At 48.1% G+C, this 20,664-nt stretch overlaps 3 protein-coding genes across 3 annotated transcripts; 2 read left to right on the top strand and 1 right to left on the bottom strand.

Annotated features, from left to right (window-relative positions):
- The first annotated feature begins 620 nt into the window (after nt 1-620).
- LOC125553566 (2,3-bisphosphoglycerate-dependent phosphoglycerate mutase 1) lies at nt 621-3,772 on the top strand. The gene is made up of 9 exons (XM_087533755.1): nt 621-908; nt 1,189-1,424; nt 1,511-1,734; nt 1,821-1,939; nt 2,043-2,199; nt 2,475-2,576; nt 2,703-2,822; nt 3,385-3,432; nt 3,528-3,772. The coding sequence occupies exons 2-8, from the start codon at nt 1,190-1,192 to the stop codon at nt 3,427-3,429; spliced, it is 1,002 nt and encodes a 333-aa protein (XP_087389881.1). The 5' UTR covers nt 621-908; nt 1,189; the 3' UTR covers nt 3,430-3,432; nt 3,528-3,772.
- Nucleotides 3,773-4,697: 925 nt separating this feature from the next.
- On the top strand, nt 4,698-5,545 carry MTACP-1 (mitochondrial acyl carrier protein 1). The gene is made up of 2 exons (XM_048713779.2): nt 4,698-5,021; nt 5,109-5,545. The coding sequence occupies exons 1-2, from the start codon at nt 4,809-4,811 to the stop codon at nt 5,283-5,285; spliced, it is 390 nt and encodes a 129-aa protein (XP_048569736.2). The 5' UTR covers nt 4,698-4,808; the 3' UTR covers nt 5,286-5,545.
- Nucleotides 5,546-8,059: 2,514 nt separating this feature from the next.
- Nucleotides 8,060-8,838, bottom strand: LOC147958717 (uncharacterized). The gene is made up of 2 exons (XM_087532260.1): nt 8,445-8,838; nt 8,060-8,403 (listed from the first exon to the last, which is right to left on the bottom strand). The coding sequence occupies exons 1-2, from the start codon at nt 8,836-8,838 to the stop codon at nt 8,060-8,062; spliced, it is 738 nt and encodes a 245-aa protein (XP_087388386.1).
- Between the last annotated feature and the right edge of the window lie 11,826 nt (nt 8,839-20,664).

Raw genomic sequence — 20,664 nt, 5'->3', positions numbered from 1 at the left:
CGTGTTTTTTGTCACCTGAAACTTGGTTAGGGCATGTACAATGCAGGCGCTAGGAATAAAATCCTAGCAACTTTTGCATCGTCCCGGCTACTTTCGGCCTCGACACATAACCTAGAGTCGGACACTAAAAAAAGTATACACAATGTAGCTACTAGGGCTGTATGATTGTGCATGTTAATTTGCTCAAGATTTTAAACGCTCTTGGATTGGAGCCGGCCTTAGGGGTGATATTTTCAACCTTGTCATATGTTGGTCATGAGCTATTAATGATATTCGTGTATGATAACTGATTCCACATAAGCTTGTCAGTTAATACTAGCCTACATAGATAGTGTGTTATGTTGTGGATCAGCTCATCATCTTGAGATTTATCATATTTGGGTGCATTGTGATCACATAGACATCACAACTATCTCGGACAAGCGCGGGGAAGAGGATAAGGTGCGAAAAGGCAAAGAGGTGTTTGATATTGATTTTCATCCGTTGCAATCGCACGGACCTTTTTGCTAGTATAGATTTAACCAAGTCACCGGTTAGTTCCATGTGGTTCACATGGTAATATGCCACCAACCCTAAACACGGTCGTTGCCAGTTTGCTCCAACTCATATTTTTCCATTGTCTCTCCCAATAGGGCAATGCCGTTTCTTCCTCCTTCAAATAACCAGAGGAGAGAGCCTCCCCCCTCGATCTACAGAAGACAGAGCCAAACAAGCCCACACGCCTGCGCAACCAAGAACTGAAGAGCACGCGCGCCAGGCTTTTCCTCGATTTTCTCGTTGCTGTCCTCGGCCCTCTCGCCCCCGTCGCTCTAGATCTCTCCGACGTGCTCCCCTCGACTTGGTGTCGCCGAGCTCCTCGGTTCTAGACTTCCAGGTCTCCAGCCAGGCCTCCACATTGGGTTCTTGAGGTGCGCTTACTTGGGATCCCGGTTCCTTCTTTCTGAAAGCGTTCTTCATCTCGGGCCTGGGGGCGGTCTGTTCTTTCTGAAAAAACTGCAGCTGAAGCAGGGGGTTCATTGCTATTTTTTGGGGCTGCACTGTTTGAGCTGTGATTTATTGCGTCAATTTGTTCATCCAAGAATTGCTCGTTCAAAAAGAAAAATCAAAAATCGCACAATCCAAGCTGCGAATTAGGTATGCAGACGCAGTCGACTAATGAATTGTTTGCTTGTATTTTGCTGGAATCAGAATGGCCGCGGCTACATCTCACAATGCCATAGTGTCTACACAATCCCACCGGTGGAACGGCAAGAACTCTAGATTGGACAGGAGAGCAGCCAATGTGCGTTTGGTTTCAGTTGGAAGTTGCTGCCCAGGCAGCAGAAAGTTGGGTCTGGTTTGTGCATCGGGCTCAAAGTCTTCGGTCATCGACCCGGTTCACCTACCCTCGAATGGCAAGGGTGACCACAGCCCCAAGAAATCAAGTAATGCTCACAATTTCATTAGAATGTACTCTTTTTTCAGGACATAGATGCAGTCCCATAAAGCTGTTATCCTTTTCTGAATGTAGGTGAAAGTTCCCTTATATTGATCCGGCACGGCGAGTCGATGTGGAACGAGAAAAATCTGTTTACTGGCTGCGTCGATGTGCCCCTGACACCGAAGGGCGTGGAGGAGGCCATCGAGGCGGGTAAGAGGATATGCAACATTCCAATCGATGTGATATTTACGTCGGCGATGATCCGTTCTCAGATGACTGCAATGCTTGCCATGATGCAGCATCGACGCAAGAAGGTTGTTTTTCTTTGCTTCAATAAACGCGGTATTTATATCCACTGTCCTGGGCAATTGTACTGAGGGGCCTGTTTATGTTTCTGCAGGTTCCAATTATCACACATAAGGAGAGCGAACAAGCTCAAAGTTGGAGTAAGATATACAGTGAAGATACAAAAGAACAATCCATTCCTGTCATAACAGCTTGGCAACTGAACGAACGGATGTAAGAGTTTGTCTCCTGTTACTATGCTTTAGCTTGCCAATCAGGTAATGTGCATAGTGACTTAATAGTTTTGTCGCCTAAAACACCCCATGGCATTTTCCAGGTATGGTGAGTTGCAAGGTCTCAATAAGCAAGAAACTGCAGATCGGTTTGGCAAAGAACAAGTTCATGAATGGCGCCGTAGTTACGACACTCCTCCCCCAAATGGAGAGAGCCTAGAGATGTGTGCAGACAGAGCCGTTTCTTATTTCAAAGATCAGGTAAGGATATGTCGACACTAATGAATGGTGCATACTCACTGCCTATATGATGATATGAGTCTATAAGAAAGAAAAAATAACTTGAATCACACGCATCTAAAGCTATGCCAAAGACTATAATGCAATACTATATGTTGTTAATTTATTGTTAGAATTGCCCAAGCTGTTATCAAATATTTGACCAAACAAATATTAGACTGATTTTTGTAGTTTCTTTTGTACTTTGCAACTGTTATTCTAGTTCCTACCTAATCTTTGAAGTGGTTGTCTAATAGGTTGTTCCCCATCTCACGGCTGGAAAGCATGTGATGGTTGCTGCACATGCAAATTCACTTCGATCAATTATAATGCATCTGGACAAATTGACATCTCAGGAGGTGATCTATTCTTGTACATAAAAATTGTAGTTTACCCCCCCCCCCCCCCCCCCCCCCCCCCCCCAATTTGGTTTCTTCTTGCATCGTGTTGAAAGTGTGACTGAGAGTCTCTTATGTTGTCTCCAGGTAATCAGCCTTGAGTTGTCGACAGGCATTCCTATGCTCTACATATTTATGGAAGGGGAGTTTATCAGACGGGGGAGCCCAGTAGGACCTTCTGAAGCAAGTGTTTATGCTTATACAAGGGTAAGGGTCTTCTCCTTCCACATCTCTCGATATTTTTTTTGTATCCACAGTATATACTAAAACAAACTGATCGACAGCAATAAAGGCATATAATTGCCCTGTTGGCTGGATCTGAATAATCTCAGGCCATGTTTGTACATGATTTCAATCATACATCAAGTTTACTATAACATTGGTTTAATACATTAATCAGTGTCAGCATTGTGATTGACAGAATTGTTTATTTTAAAATGTAAAAATAAAAGGCATAGAAGCATTTGATTGAAGTAAGGTCTGTCTTAACATTTGATGCTGATAAGTGATAGCTTCCATTCCTCTGCGTGAACACTTTCAAATAGTATGTTATCATCACTCTTGCTTACACTGTTAACCTCCGTATAGAAGAAGTATTAACCTTTATATAGATTCTTCAGTTGCAGTACATATATCCTGCATTATATATATGTTTTGTATTAAGTTCATACTGACCACTGTTTAATGTTTAAGGCTTTTATTTTACTGAATTTTCTTTAGCTTTGTAGTGTTTTTATATGTGTGTTTGAGACTTGTTTCTCTTATGCAGAACTTGGCTACGTACAGAGACACGCTTGATAGTATGGTTCAGTAAAAGGTCAGTAAGCTGTAAGAATGTGATGTTTGACTGCCAATGAGTATTCCAATATGGCTATCAGCTAAATATATGTTTTTCAATTGGTGTATTTTCAGGCCTTATAGATTTCCGAGGCACGATATTTGTCGAACATGCCATTATTTAGCTGAGAACTGGTCAGGGGGGATTTCAAGTCCCAAGCATTTTTTACTAGGAGCTAGAAGGGGAAGCTCACAATCTAGAAACTTTCTTCTGTAACACTGAAATCTATGTAACAGATCTACAATGGGGCAACATAAGCCCCCATGTTGTATATGTAAATTGAATTTACTGGAGAGAGGTAGCATTCCCTTTGAGCCGTCTTGATATGAGTTTGATGAATGACTCATGGATGGCCCTCATCACCATGGGAATACGGGCTGCTGCGGAGGGCACCCCCTATCCCAAGCTCGCGTCGACACCATTGCTCTAGCTCCCCCATCCGTAGCACCCGAGACGCTGTCAGAGCAGGCGCCATGCGGATGTGGTTGTATGCTCCTTCATCGCCTGGGTCATGCCTTGCGCTCTCGTGGGTCTCGCCGCCGGCTGCACGACCCAGACACACGCCATGTCTAAGACCTTGTCGGGGAACGTGCATGGAGCATCTCTAGCTGCCATGCCGGTGCCCCTCGAGCGGGGCCGCAGACTACACTCTTGGCACCCCTGTATGGGTGGTGCTTGATTTTATGTCGGGCATTGCCAATGGGAAGTCGGTTGGTGGGAGCGGCGGCCAATAAGACCTAGCCAAATGGGTCGGGACTGCCTGACCCCGTCCCGACCCCCATTAAAACATGCCTGGCACGACACAGCCCATGGCGACTTGTATATAAATGTGTCTTGCCGTGTCGACTTGCTGCCGCACTTTCATGCTCAGGCACGACGCGTTAGTTAAATGTGTCGGCTCGTGACTCGTTTATCGCTTGTGAGCAACGTGCTTTTGGGTCAATTTGGGCTGTTTTGAGGGCTTCTATACTGTTTTGGGGGCCTATTTGTCAAAAATAATTCTAAAAATAATAATAAACAAATATATATATTTTGAGTAAATAAAAAATAAATAAATAGGCCGTGCCGTGTCTGGCACCTAGCTTCGTGGCCCAGGTGTGCCGCGTGCCGAGCACGGCCCATTTAGCCAAGTGCCATTTTAGGCCCATGAAGTGTCGGGCACGCGCGCCATTGGGCCGGCACGGCCCAGGTGGCCAGGTCTGTGGCCGATGCAGGGGGGACACTGAGAAGTATAGGTGGAGATGTAGGTGAGGTGTTTGGAGGAGTTGGGGTCAAAAATCAGTGAGTGGATCCTTGAGCCGCCGACGAACGCCGAGGTCAAAATCCCGAGCGAAGAGAAAGGCGTGACAGGAGAGATGGCGGCGGCCGCACTACGTCCGGCGATCCTCCGCCACATCCGGCTCTCCCCCGCCACGGCGGCCCCTCTCGCCGCCGCCGGCCGGCCCCTCGCCCTGGCGCCGTGGCTCGCGCGGCCAATGTCCTCCCACGACGCCCACCTCACCCGCGACGAGGTCGTCGGCCGCGTCCTCGACGTCCTCAAGTGCCACCCCAAGGTCGACCCCTCCAAGGTAACCCCGCTCCCCCGATCCGCCCTCAAATCCGCATCGCATCGCGCGGCGCCATTGAAACCCTAACCCTAAGTTGAAGCGTGGCAGGTGACCCCCGAGGCGCACTTCGAGAAGGATCTGGGGCTGGACAGCCTGGACACGGTGGAGGTGGTGATGGCGATCGAGGAGGAGTTCAAGCTCGAGATCCCCGACCTGGAGGCTGACAAGATTAACTCGCTTCCGCTCGCCATCGAGTACGTCGCCAACCACCCCATGGCCGGCTGAGCGCCCGCCCTTCCCATTGCCGACCGCGCCGGGGTGAGGCCTTTTCTTGTTTCTGTTTCGGGGCGATGAATAATTGACTGGAGTTGTTCAGGAAAACTGGTCCCTGGTGCTCCGCATTGTGGCGGTCGCTGTTGATCTTGGATGCAACTGTAACATTCTGCAGTATCAGCTGATGAACTAGCCTTGTTGGCCGCACGCTTGTTTTTTGTTGTAGTATACCTGTTTAATCTAAATTGGAATCTACTCATGTTTTTTGTTTACTCCTCATTAGCATTGTACTCCCTCCGTTCACAAATATAACATGTTTTGGATATTCCAAATTGGAGTACATACGGACTGAAATGAGTGAATAAACACACTAAAACATGTTTATATACATCCGATTCAGTAAAAGTTAGAACATCTTGTACTAAATTTCATTGCCTTGTATTGTATAGTGGGATTTTGCCTGCAACCAAGAGTGCAGTTGTAGAGATAACTCGCCAAGAGTGCAGTTGTTCAGGAAAACTGGTCCCTGGTGCTCTGCACTGTGTTGGTTGCTGTTGATCTTGAATGCAACTGTAACATTTTGTTTGTTGTGATGATGGAATGTTAGCTCTTTTGCTATATACTCCTTCTGTTTCTAAATTTAAGGCTTTTTTAGAGATTTCAATATGAACTACATACGGATGTATATAGATGTATTTTGGAGTGTCGATTCACTCATTTTGCTAATGTAGTCCGTATTGAAATCTCTAAAAATGTCTTATACTCTATTTAGGAACGGAGGGAGTATGTGCAGAGTCGCTGATGAACTTTACTAGTCTTGTTGGCCGCACACTTGTTTTCTTGTTGCAGTATATCTGTTTAATTTAAATTGGAATCTACTCAATTTTTTTATTCATGCCTCTTTAGCATTGTAGCAGTCAGTACTTACAGTTTCTTTTTAATGAAAACTACTTACAATTCTCCTTGACCTTGTGTATTATAGCAACTCAGACTTAGAAATTTCTGCAGTAAGGATATTCCCTCTTTATTTAGAATGCATGCCCATTTTTATTCCGGCCTACAAATTTCGTAGCCTTCTACTTGTATAGTGGGATTTTCCCTGCCATTGATGTCATAACCAAGAGTGCAGTTGTTGAGGTAACTCACCAGTGTCCACTGCGTAGACAAGAAAATCCTTGCATTCTGAAACGCATATTGTGCATTACCTCACGCATATGCTCATTGCGGGTTTACTTAGATAGACTGAACGTCAATGCATGTGGAATTGATATATGGATCTGCAAGTTTTATTTTACTCCTTACTGATGTATACAGTTTTGTGACATCTTCATTTGGCAGATATTTTATTGCATTTTGGACTGCTCTGCCTTGAATCATTGCTAAGCATAGGTGTCATTCAAGTGGGTGTGGTTTTTATGCTTTTCTTTTCTCTGGATAGTTAAGAGTTGTCACTTCCCATGCTTTGCCAAAATGCGCTTGTCTCTGTTATCTTTGCATGCTATTTGTTTGACTGTATGCTGTATACATTGCTCCTTTACAAGGAGGAATGTGTCACCAATGATGCTACTAGGTTATATCATGAGGTGAACATGGTTGATAGATTTTTCTTCTTTTAGATGTTAGGTTGTAGATAGAATACACTTGATATCACAATTATTGATAGATACCTTCATAGTGAGTCTCAAAGCTGAGAATGTATATGGTAATAGTTCCTCCATCCCATAATATAAGATCGTTTTGCAAGCTATAAAATATCTTGCAAAACGATCTTATGTTATGGGACGCTCATTTCAAATAAATATGGTGTTAAATTTCTAGAGATATTGGCTCAATTAATAGCCATTGCCTTACATAGTATGTGTATATTCAGTTATTGAGTATGGCATTCATTGTTCCTTTCAGAGAAGCTCAGGTGATATGATGTGTTGCTCTGCTGTAGCTGTTAGAGCTTTATGTGTACATATGATTTATTATTTATGTGAGCGGTATTAGTGGGGATTAGGTGGAGAGAGGTGTTTCACCTAAAACAACAATACAAAAAATGAAAAAAAAAACCAAAATGACCAAATAAAGTTAGATCAAACTCATAAAATCTTACCCAAATTATAGAAGACTGTACACAACACAATCAGTGAGGCGCGGCACTAGTTTGGTCTACCCAGACCTTGCACTTTTTTTTTCTGTTTTCTTCCAAGTTATGAGGCCAACACAGATTGGTAGACAGACAAATACTGTTACTCCATTTTCTTATGGAAAATGATGTAGTTGGTCTTCGCTCTCATAGTTTGGTGACATATGTGATGCCTTCTTTCGTTTAGTCTTTAAATGTAGTTTGCGTAAGAAATCGATGGTTAGATTAGTTAATGGTAGTGTTCAAACAGAGTTTTTTCTTGTTATCTTTCTTGTTTTGTTCTGTTATTATTCCTTGATAATGAAACCCGGTCTGTTTTTCTGGATTGAATAAAAAAATATTCTGTGGATTTCAGGAATCACAGAAAGTAATAAATAATAATAATAAAATCATAAAGCCAAACTATATTTTTTAGAAGACTAAAAGCAAACTAATGTGAAATAAAAACAAGTCTGAAGGTGTCAAAATCAAACATTTCTTTTCCCCAAAAAGAGGCATACACTACTTTTACGCGGAGGTGGGCTTCAACATCTGAATTGTATCAGCCGGAATCTGGAAATCACCTATGATTCTGTCACCACAACCACAGTGCTGTTTTCACACCAGTGCCCAGTGACCAGTAGTCCGGTACGAATGAAACACTCAGCGACCCGGGCTACCCTACAAGCACCAACAGGAAGATGAACAAGAAGATGCCAACAACAAACATCAGCAAGTACTTCGTCGACGAGCTCGAGCTGGAGCTCGATACCCGATCGGCCTCCACTGCCAATGCAGAGACCTCTTCTTCCGCCTGGCCTGTCGTCGCGGCGGCGGTCTCGATGTCACACACGACGTGGTCGACGCTGCAGGCCTGCTCGTCAACCAGCGCGTAGAGGTCCCGGAAGATCTCGTTGATCACCTGCTCCGTCTCCCGTATCCCCCGCTCCCTCTCGTCCACGACAGCCTCGAGCTCCTCGACTTCGTTCCATGAGACAGAAGCTGCTGTTGCAGCTGCTGCTGCGTTTGCCCGGTGCACTGCTCATGGCCGGCAAATGTACCACCAGCAGAAGTGGCGGCAGCAGCACAGGAGGTGACCTGTCGCTCAGCCGCCACGATCCGCTGCTGGACTTTCTGGAGCTCGCTCAGGGCCGCCTCGAAGTCCATGGCCAGCTTCGAGCAGGGGGATGTCGACCCGTCGGTGCCTCCGTCGCCGGCCGCGGCGGCTTGCTTGAGGTTGTACGACGTGATTCTGGCGAGCCGCGCGGCCTCGGCCCGCGTCGAGCGGAGGCGGACGCGGAGGGCGGGCGTGTCCTTGGGCGTGCCCAGCGCGTCGCCGAGGTGCCGCAGCGCCACCACCTTGGTGTTGATCTGGAACACGCCGTGCGCCACCACCTGCGCCAGCGGCAGCGGCGCCGGCCGCACGACGCCCGCCTCAAGGTCCTCGAAGCTCATCGATCGGCCCTGGTTGGTTATACGAGCCTCGAATCCACCCACGTATACGTACTGCTCGCAGGAGATCGAAGCTGCTGCAGGGGGTTAATCGCCGTGTCGAATAGTTTCGCTCTTTGCCTGTCCGACCTGTATGTATATTTAACGATGGCGGCATTACGATCTAAACCGCCGGCACCTTGTCGGAGTCGGATCGGAATCGAGACGCTTCTCCGGTAGCATTACGACTCGTAGAAAATAAGAGCGTCGTCCGCAGTGCCTTGTGTCGGGGGCAAGATCCACCTAGCAATTTTCTAAAACGACGGGGTGGCAAGCGCCCCGCCGTCCGGCTCGCCCTGCCAGTCGGCCATCCGGCTCCGGGCCGGCTTGGCGGGGCACAAGGCTTGACCCGGCCGGGCCGGCTCCCGCTCAGGCCGGCCAGATGATCGGACAGCCCCCCTCCTGCGACGAGCGGACGTGACTACAGTGTTTCTGTCGTCCCGGCCAAGGCAGGCGTAGCTACAGTGCCTCAGAGGCCACGCCCCGGGAGTTGGCGGCGGCGACCCGGAGCGAACCTGTAGCAAGTCGGTGTCAGCCACTCCGTGGCACGAACAACGGCGTGCCACAGTGCTGCGCCTCCCCGGGACCCGCGTCTGGCTGACCCGGCAGCCGGCGGGCCCCACGACTGGCTCTAGACGATGGCAGCAGGGCGCCGCATCCATGTAAGAGCATCTCCAGCCGTTGACCCATCAGGGGGCGCCTAAAATCGTCGTTTGGGGGTGAGCCGGCGTAAAAAATGGGTCTGGAGCGAGTTGGTCTTCAGCCGCCGGCCCCACGACCGCCCCAGGTGCAATTAAATAAAAAAATTATAGCAAATTTCGGCACAGTTCGGCGAAGTTCGGCTAAACACGACAAATTTTGGCCAACTTGGGCATATATTTGAACAAAGTTCGCCGATTTTCATTACATAGCAAATATATAATAAACTAATCTAAAAGAAATTTGCTGAACACCGAGTAGTCGCCGTCGTCGCCGCCATCCTCGTCGTCGGCCTTCTCCTCCTTGACGCAGGCGCCCTTGCTGGACCCGGCGTCGCCATGGCGGACTGGTGGCGGCGGCGGCGCGTCGTCGTCGTCGTTGTCATCGATGACGACGACTCCTCCTTCGTCGCGGCCCCGGCGGCGCTCCGCGAAGCGCTGCAGGGCGGCGCACTGGCGCTCCATCGTCATCTTGAGGGAGTCCTGGCATGCCCATTCAAGGGCCGCGTCGTCGTCGCGCTCGACCTCGCCGTGCTCCGTCTTCATGGCGGCGAGCCCCGGCTCTACCTTCACCGGCGCGAGCCCCGACTCCGTCTTTGACTTGACGAAGCGCGGAGGAGGAGCCGACGAGGAGGCGCGCCGGCCACCCTTGTTGATGACGATGCCGGCGCTGCGAGTGCGCCGGCCGAGCGGCGACTCCGCCGCGGGTTCGGCCTTGACGTCGAGCAGCGCCGGAGTGCCGGAGGAGTGCGAGGAAGAGCGCAAGGAGGAGGAGGAAGAGGAGGAGCCGAACCTCCTTGGCGCCCATGGCCCGTCGTGTCGGTGGTGCGCCTGGGCGGCCGCCCTCGCCGGGGGGTACGCCAACGACGGGTCGTTGCCGCCCTCGAGGTGCGTCAGCACGCCCTCGAGTGTATGTCCGGGGACGCCCCACCACAGACGGTGCCCCTCGTTGTTCTTCATGCCGGCGACCACCGCCGCGCCGTTGGTGGACGCCAGCCGCTGCTGCTGACGGCGCTCGAAGTACGCCGCCCAAGTCGCACGGTTGTCGGCGGCGTACTGGGGGAGGGAGAGTTGGGCGTCGGTGAGGGAGGCGCGCACGACGTCGACCTCCTCGGTGAAGTACCGGGTTTGGCCCCGGTATCGGGCAGCGGGGGAATGGGCACTCCCCCGTTGCTGAGCTTCCAGCCCGTCGGCCCGGCGCGCATGTCCGGCGGCGCCGGGATGTTCGCCTGAAACAGGAGCCAAGACTCCTGTTCGCGGAGCGAGCGGCGGCCGAAGCCGTTGGTCGTCGCCTCATCTCCGGGGAAACGCTCGGCCATCGGGAGGGGAGGGAGAGCGAGGGCTCGACGGCGGCGCTCGGGAGAGGGGGGCTCGGCGGCGGCTCTCGGGAGAGGCAGAGCTCGGTGGCTAGGGCTAGGGCTGGTGTGGCCAGAGGCGAGGGAAGCCGCTGGCTTTATATAGCCGCGCGGCGCCCGTGTGTACACGTGCGAGGGAGGGAAGGCGTCGGCACCGTCCCGTGACGCGCCGCCCGTGAGGAATCAATGGTAAGGCTGACCGGCGGCAACCTTGCCATTGATTCCCCACGGGAAACCGAGGCATGAGGGGAAGACGACGCGCGGTGTTGCTGACACGGCAGGCCTGCGGCTCTTTCGCGCCAAAACCGCTCACCCCGGCGTCCCCGAGCGCCCCCCAGCGCGCCGGGTTCGGCCTGGGTCCGCCGGCGCTAATTTCGGCCCAGACCGGTGATAATCGGGCTCCTGGGACGCGACTGGGCCGATTTTTCTGCGCCGGTGCGAAAAAATTGCCTGGGGAGGCCTTTCTGGGGGCGCGGCTGGAGATTCTCTAACCTTACCATTGTAACCCTGGGGGCTGGCCTATAAGACCCCCTAGGAGCTCTCCGTGCAAGGACAACTTCTTCCCGACACACACTCACATACCCATACATGAAAACCAGGAGAAGCAAAGAGCTAGCTCTTCTTCCTCCTCCCACCAACCAGCTCCAGGAGTGCATTGTATTCACCTTGTGAGATCCATCTAGTAGATCCAGCAAGACTAGGGTTTTCCCTCCCTCGGAGGGCCCCAAACCTGGGTACATCGGGAGTTCCTCTTCGCTTGTTCCCGATCTCACCTTCGGAACCCTCCGACGCTCTCCATCCCCAACCATGTTTGATAAGCCTACCCATGGCATCTACCATGAGAACACCACAACAGCTGACACTCACCGTGGGGCTGTTCGTGGCGTCGACCGAAGTTTCGTTCCAGACAAGACCCTTCACTCCCATTGGCAAGAGCATTGCCACTGTCTGCTCAACACGCCTGTCGCTATTGTTGGCGCTAGCTCCGGCGCGGCGCTTGGCGTTGCTAGCCTAGTCAGTGGCACCAACGTTGCTGGCCTAGCCAGTGGCACCATCGTCCCCTTCGGCGGTGGGAGTTGTTGGGGAACGTTGCACGGGAAACAAAAAATTTTCTACAAACACCCAAGATCCAATCTAAGAGATGACCATCTACGAGAGGATAGATTGGATCTACATACCCTTGTAGATCGCTAAGCAGAAGCGTTAAGAAACGCGGTTGATGTAGTCGAACGTCTTCGTGATCCAATCACGATCTGTCCCGCGAACGTCTTCGCGATCCAATCACGATTCGTCCCGCAAACTCCCGATCCAAGTGCCGAACGGACGACACCTCCGCGTTCAACACATGTATGGCTTGATGACGCCTTCACCTCCTCGATCCAACGAGCGATGGTGAAGTAGTAGCTCGAGTCCTCCGACAGCACGACGGCGTGGTGGCGGCGTGAATGAAATATGCCCTAGTGGCAATAATAAAGTTATTATTTATTTCCTTATAATCATGATAAATGTTTATTATTCATGCTAGAATTGTATTAACCGGAAACATAATACATGTGTGAATACATAGACAAACAAAGTGTCACTAGTATGCCTCTACTTGACTAGCTCGTTAATCAAAGATGGTTATGTTTCCTAACCATGAACAATGAGTTGTTATTTGATTAACGAGGTCATATCATTAGTTGAATGATCTGATTGACATGACCCATTCCATTAGCTTAGCACCCGATCGTTTAGTATGTTGCTACTGCTTTCTTCATGACTTATACATGTTCCTATGACTATGAGATTATGCAACTCCCGTTTGCCGGAGGAACACTTTGAGTGCTACCAAACGTCACAACATAACTGGGTGATTATAAAGGAGCATTACAGGTGTCTCCAAAGGTAGATGTTGGGTTGGCGTATTTCCAGATTAGGATTTGTCACTCCGATCGTCGGAGAGGTATCTCTGGGCCCTCTCGGTAATACACATCACACAAGCCTTGCAAGCATTACAACTAATATGTTAGTTGTGAGATGATGTATTACGGAACGAGTAAAGAGACTTGCCGGTAACGAGATTGAACTAGGTATTGGATACCGACGATCGAATCTCGGGCAAGTAACATGCCGATGACAAAGGGAACAACGTATGTTGTTATGCGGTCTGACCGATAAAGATCTTCGTAGAATATGTAGGAGCCAATATGGGCATCCAGGTCCCGCTATTGGTTATTGACCGGAGACGTGTCTCGGTCATGTCTACATTGTTCTCGAACCCGTAGGGTCCGCACGCTTAAGGTTACGATGACAGTTACATTATGAGTTTATGCATTTTGATGTACCGAAGGTTGTTCGGAGTCCCGGATGTGATCACGGACATGACGAGGAGTCCCGAAATGATCGAGACGTAAAGATTGATATATTGGAAGCCTATGTTTGGACATCGGAAGTGTTCCGGGTGAAATCGGGATTTTACCGGGTTACCGGGAGGTTACCGGAACCTCCCGGGAGCCACATGGGCCTTCATGGGCCTTAGTGGAAAGGAGAAAAGGGCAGACCAAGGGGGGTGCGCACCTCCCCCCTCCCCTAGTCCTATTAGGACTAGGAGAGGTGGCCGGCCACCCTTCTCCTCTTTCCCCCTCGGGGAATCCTAGTTGGAATAGGATTGGGGGGAGTCCTACTCCCGGAAGGAGTAGGACTCCTCCTGCGCCTCTCTCCCTGGCCGGCGCCCCTCTCCCCCCTTGGATCCTTTTTATACTGAGGTAGAGGCACCCTAGAAGACACAAGTTGATCCACGTGATCTATTCCTTAGACGTGTGCGGTGCCCCCTGCCACCATATTCCTCGATAATACTGTAGCGGAGTTTAGGCGAAGCCCTGCTGCTATAGTTCATCAAGATCGTCACCACGCCGTCGTGCTGACGGAACTCTTCCCCGACACTTTGCTGGATCGGAGTCCGGGGATCGTCATCGAGCTGAACGTGTGCTCGAACTCGGAGGTGCCGTAGTTTCGGTGCTTGATCGGTTGGATCGTGAAGACGTACGACTACTTCCTCTACGTCATGTCTAGCGCTTCCGCAGTCGGTCTGCGTTGGGTACGTAGACAACACTCTCCCCCTCGTTGCTATGCATCACATGATCTTGCGTGTGCGTAGGAAATTTTTTGAAATTACTACGAAACCCAACAGTGGCATCCGAGCCAGGTTATTTATGTTGATGTTATATGCACGAGTAGAACACAAGTGAGTTGTGGACGATACAAGTCATACTGCCTACCAGCATGTCATACTTTGGTTCGGCGGTATTGTTGGACGAGACGACCCGGACCAACCTTACGCGTACGCTTACGCGAGATCGGTTCCCTCGACGTGCTTTGCACATAGATGGCTTGCGGGCGACTGTCTCTCCAACTTTAGTTGAACCAAGTATGGCTACGCCCGGTCCTTGCGAAGGTTAAAACGGAGTCTATTTGACAAACTATCGTTGTGGTTTTGATGCATAGGTGGGATTGGTTCGTACTTAAGCCCGTAGCAGCCACGTAAAACTTGCAACAACAAAGTAGAGGACGTCTAACTTGTTTTTGCAGGGCATGTTGTGATGTGATATGGTCAAGGCATGATGCTGAATTTTATTGTATGAGATGATCATGTTTTGTAACCGAGTTATCGGCAACTGGCAGGAGCCATATGGTTGTCGTTTTATTGTATGCAATGCAAATCGCGATGTAATGCTTTACTTTATTACTAAACGGTAGTGATAGTCGTGGAAGCATAAGATTGGCGAGACGACAACGATGCTACGATGGAGATCAAGGTGTCACGCCGGTGACGATGGTGATCATGACGGTGCTTCGGAGATGGAGATCACAAGCACAAGATGATGATGGCCATATCATATCACTTATATTGATTGCATGTGATGTTTATCTTTTTATGCATCTTATCTTGCTTTGATTGACGGTAGCATTATAAGATGATCTCTCACTAAATTATCAAGAAGTGTTCTCCCTGAGTATGCACCGTTGCCAAAGTTCGTCGTGCCCAGACACCACGTGATGATCGGGTGTGATAAGCTCTACGTCCATCTACAACGGGTGCAAGCCAGTTTTGCACAAGCAGAATACTCAGGTTAAACTTGACGAGCCTAGCATATGCAGATATGGCCTCGGAACACGGAGACCGAAAGGTCGAGCGTGAATCATATAGTAGATATGATCAACATAAACGATGTTCACCATTGAAAACTACTCCATCTCACATGATGATCGGTCATGGTTTAGTTGATTTGGATCACGTAATCACTTAGAGGATTAGAGGGATGTCTATCTAAGTGGGAGTTCTTAAGTAAAATGATTAATTGAACTTAAATTTATCATGAACTTAGTACCTGATAGTATCTTGCTTGTTTATGTTGATTGTAGATAGATGGCTCGTGCTGTTGTTCCGTTGAATTTTAATGCGTTCCTTGAGAAAGCATAGTTGAAAGATGATGGTAGCAATTACACGGACTGGGTCCGTAACTTGAGGATTATCCTCATTGCTGCACAGAAGAATTACGTCCTGGAAGCACCGCTGGGTGCCAGGCCTGCTGCTGGAGCAACACCAGATGTTATGAACGTCTGGCAGAGCAAAGCTGATGACTACTCGATAGTTCAGTGTGCCATGCTTTACGGCTTAGAATCGGGACTTCAACGACGTTTTGAACGTCATGGAGCATATGAGATGTTCCAGGAGTTGAAGTTAATATTTTAAGCAAATGCCCGGATTGAGAGATATGAAGTCTCCAATAAGTTCTATAGCTGCAAGATGGAGGAGAACAGTTCTGTCAGTGAGCATATACTCAAAATGTCTGGGTATAATAATCACTTGATTCAATTGGGAGTTAATCTTCCGGATGATTGCGTCATTGACAGAATTCTCCAATCACTGCCACCAAGCTACAAGAGCTTCGTGATGAACTATAATATGCAAGGGATGAACAAGACTATTCCCGAGCTCTTCGCAATGCTGAAAGCTGCGGAGGTAGAAATCAAAAAGGAGCATCAAGTGTTGATGGTTAACAAGACCACTAGTTTCAAGAAAAAGGGCAAAGGGAAGAAGAAGGGGAACTTCAAGAAGAACGGCAAGCAAGTTGCTGCTCAAGAGAAGAAACCCAAGTCTGGACCTAAGCCTGAAACTGAGTGCTTCTACTGCAAGCAGACTGGTCACTGGAAGCGGAACTGCCCCAAGTATTTGGCGGATAAGAAGGATGGCAAGGTGAACAAAGGTATATGTGATATACATGTTATTGATGTGTACCTTACTAGAGCTCGCAGTAGCACCTTGGTATTTGATACTGGTTCTGTTGCTAATATTTGCAACTCGAAATAGGGACTACAGAATAAGCGGGCACTGGCAAAGGACGAGGTGACGATGCGCGTGGGAAACGGTTCCAAAGTCGATGTGATCGCGGTCGGCACGCTACCTCTACATCTACCTTCGGGATTAATATTAGACCTAAATAATTGTTATTTGGTGCCAGCGTTGAGCATGAACATTATATCTTGATCTTGTTTAATGCGAGACGGTTATTCATTTAAATCAGAGAATAATGGTTGTTCTATTTATATGAGTAATATCTTTTATGGTCATGCACCCTTGAAGAGTGGTCTATTCTTATTGAATCTCGATAGTAGTAATACACATATTCATAATGTTGAAACCAAAAGATGCAGAGTTGATAATGAAAGTGCAACTTATTTGTGGCACTGTCGTTTAGGTCATATCGGTATAAAGCGCATGAAGAAACTCCATACCGATGGACTTTTGGAACCACTTGATTATGAATCACTTGGTACTTGCGAACCGTGCCTCTTGGGCAAGATGACTAAAACACCGTTCTCCGGTACTATGGAGAGAGCAACAGATTTATTGGAAATCATACATACCGATGTATGTGGTCCGATGAATATTGAGGCTCGTGGCGGATATCGTTATTTTCTCACCTTCACAGATGATTTAAGCAGATATGGATATATCTACTTAATGAAACATAAGTCTGAAACATTTGAAAAGTTCAAAGAATTTCAGAGTGAAGTTGAAAATCATCGTAACAAGAAAATAAAGTTTCTACGATCTGATCGTGGAGGAGAATATTTGAGTTAGGAGTTTGGTGTACATTTGAAAAACTGTGGAATAGTTTCGCAACTCACGCCACCCGGAACACCACAGCGTAATGGTGTGTCCGAACGTCGTAATCGTACTTTACTAGATATGGTGCGATCTATGATGTCTCTTACTGATTTACCGCTATCGTTTTGGGGTTATGCTCTAGAGACGGCTGCATTCACGTTAAATAGGGCACCATCAAAATCCGTTGAGACGACGCCTTATGAACTGTGGTTTGGCAAGAAACCAAAGTTGTCGTTTCTTAAAGTTTGGAGCAGCGATGCTTATGTGAAAAAGCTTCAACCTGATAAACTTGAACCCAAATCGGAGAAATGTGTCTTCATAGGATACCCAAAGGAAACTGTTGGGTACACCTTCTATCATAGATCCGAAGGCAAGACATTCGTTGCTAAGAATGGATCCTTTCTAGAGAAGGAGTTTCTCTCGAAAGAAGTGAGTGGGAGGAAAGTGGAACTTGATGAGGTAACTGTACCTGCTCCTTTACTGGAAAGTAGTTCATCACAGAAAACTGTTTCAGTGACACCTACACCAGTTAGTGAGGAAGCCAATGATAATGATCATGAAACTTCAGATCAAGATACTACTGAACCTCGTAGATCAACCAGAGTAAGATCCGCGCCAGAGTGGTACGGTAATCCTGTTCTGGAAGTCATGCTACTAGATCATGATGAACCTACGAACTATGAAGAAGCGATGGTGAGCCCAAATTCCGAAAAGTGGCTTGAAGCCATGAAATCTGAGATGGGATCCATGTATGAGAACAAAGTATGGACTTTGGTTGACTTGCCCGATGATCAGCAAGCAATTGAGAATAAATGGATCTTTAAGAAGAAGACTGACGCTGATGGTAATATTACTGTCTATAAAGCTCGACTTGTCGCAAAAGGTTTTCGGCAAGTTCAAGGGATTGACTACGATGAGACCTTCTCACCCGTAGCGATGCTTAAGTCCGTCCGAATCATGTTAGCGATTACCGCATTTTATGATTATGAAATTTGGCAGATGGATGTCAAAACTGCATTCCTGAATGGATTTCTGGAAGAAGAGTTGTATATGATGCAACCAGAAGGTTTTGTCGATCCAAAGGGAGCTAACAAAGTGTGCAAGCTCCAGCGATCCATTTATGGACTGGTGCAAGCCTCTCGGAGTTGGAATAAACGTTTTGATAGTGTGATCAAAGCATTTGGTTTTATACAGACTTTCGGAGAAGCCTGTATTTACAAGAAATTGAGTGGGAGCTCTGTAGCATTTCTGATATTATATGTGGATGACATATTGCTGATTGGAAATGATATAGAATTTCTGGATAGCATAAAGGGATACTTGAATAAAAGTTTTTCAATGAAAGACCTCGGTGAAGCTGCTTACATATCAGGCATTAAGATCTATAGAGATAGATCGAGACGCTTAATTGGACTTTCACAAAGCACATACCTTGACAAAATTTTGAAGAAGTTCAAAATGGATCAAGCTTGAGTCCATGGGTGTTAGATTCATTACAGTGTAATCTAGATTATTGACTCTAGTGCAAGTGGGAGACTGAAGGAAATATGCCCTAGAGGCAATAATAAAGTTATTATTTATTTCCTTATAATCATGATAAATCTTTATTATTCATGCTAGAATTGTATTAACCGGAAACATAATACATGTGTGAATACATAGACAAACAAAGTGTCACTAGTATGCCTCTACTTGACTAGCTCGTTAATCAAAGATGGTTATGTTTCCTAACCATGAACAATGAGTTGTTATTTGATTAACGAGGTCACATCATTAGTTGAATGATCTGATTGACATGACCCATTCCATTAGCTTAGCACCCGATCGTTTAGTATGTTGCTATTGCTTTCTTCATGACTTATACATGTTCCTATGACTATGAGATTATGCAACTCCCGTTTGCCGGAGGAACACTTTGGGTGCTACCAAACATCACAACGTAACTGGGTGATTATAAAGGAGCATTACAGGTGTCTCCAAAGGTAGATGTTGGGTTGGCGTATTTCGAGATTAGGATTTGTCACTCCGATCGTCGGAGAGGTATCTCTGGGCCCTCTCGGTAATACACATCACATAAGCCTTGCAAGCATTACAACTAATATGTTAGTTGTGAGATGATGTATTAAGGAACGAGTAAAGAGACTTGCCGGTAACGAGATTGAACTAGGTATTGGATACCGACGATCGAATCTCGGGCAAGTAACATACCGATGACAAAGGGAACAACGTATGTTGTTATGCGGTCTGACCGATAAAGATCTTCGTAGAATATGTAGGAGCCAATATGGGCATCCAGGTCCCGCTATTGGTTATTGACCGGAGACGTGTCTCGGTCATGTCTACATTGTTCTCGAACCCATAGGGTCCGCACGCTTAAGGTTACGATGACAGTCACATTATGAGTTTATGCATTTTGATGTACCGAAGGTTGTTCGGAGTCCCGGATGTGATCACGGACATGACGAGGAGTCTCGAAATGATCGAGACATAAAGATTGATATATTGGAAGCCTATGTTTGGACATCGGAAGTGTTCCGGGTGAAATCGGGATTTTACCGGGTTACCGGAGGTTACCGGAACCCCCCTAGGAGCCACATGGGCCTTCATGGGCCTTAGTGGAAAAGAGGATAGGCAGCGTCGTGGCGTAGATATGTGCTCAAGGGGTGCGGCTGCCCTCTCTCTTCCTCTATATATAGGGGAAGGGAGGAGGGGTGGCATCCCTAGGGTTTCCCCTACGGGGGCGGCGGCTAGGGCAGATGGGATCTCCCCGAGGGTGACTTGCCCCCCAAGCCGGGAGGTGGGAAGCCCTAGGGGGCGGCCCAAACCCTCCTGGTTACGTGAGATTGGGTGAGGGGGGCGCTCAACCCCTTAGTGGGCCGATTTACAACTCCCCTTGGCCCATGGGGCCCCCAACACTTGCCCCTCCCCCCGAAACCCCTTTCGATGCCTCAAGTCATCACCTGGTACCTCCGGAACAATTTCGGACTCCAATACCCTTCGTCCAATATATCATTCTTCACCTCCGGACCATTCGGGAGTTCCTCGTCATGTCCGGGATCTCATCCGGGACTCGCAACAACCTTCGGTAACCACCATAATGACTCAACTATACTTATATCGTCACCAAACATTAAGTGTGTAGACCCTACGGGTTCGAGAACTATGCAGACATGACCGAGACATCTCTACGGTCAATAATCAATAGCGGGACCTGGATGCCCATATTGGTTCCTGTTGGGTTTCGTAGTAATTTCAAAAAATTTCCTACGCACACGCAAGATCATGTGATGCATAGCAACGAGAGGGGAGAGTGTTGTCTACGTACCCAACGCAGACCGACTGCGGAAGCGATGACACGACGTAGAGGAAGTAGTCGTACGTCTTCACGATCCAACCGATCAAGCACCGAAACTACGGCACCTCCGAGTTCGAGCACACGTTCAGCTCGATGACGATCCCCGGACTCCGATCCAGCAAAGTGTCGGGGAAGAGTTTCGTCAGCACGACGGCGTGGTGACGATCTTGATGAACTACAGCAGCAGGGCTTCGCCTAAACTCCGCTACAGTATTATCGAGGTATATG

The sequence above is a fragment of the Triticum urartu genome, chromosome 7A (assembly GCF_056163025.1).
Source record: "Triticum urartu cultivar PI428250 chromosome 7A, HENAU_Tu73, whole genome shotgun sequence".
Lineage (NCBI taxonomy): Eukaryota > Viridiplantae > Streptophyta > Magnoliopsida > Poales > Poaceae > Triticum > Triticum urartu.
Note: the sequence above shows the minus strand (reverse complement) of the source record. Positions and strands in the feature narration are given on the sequence as shown.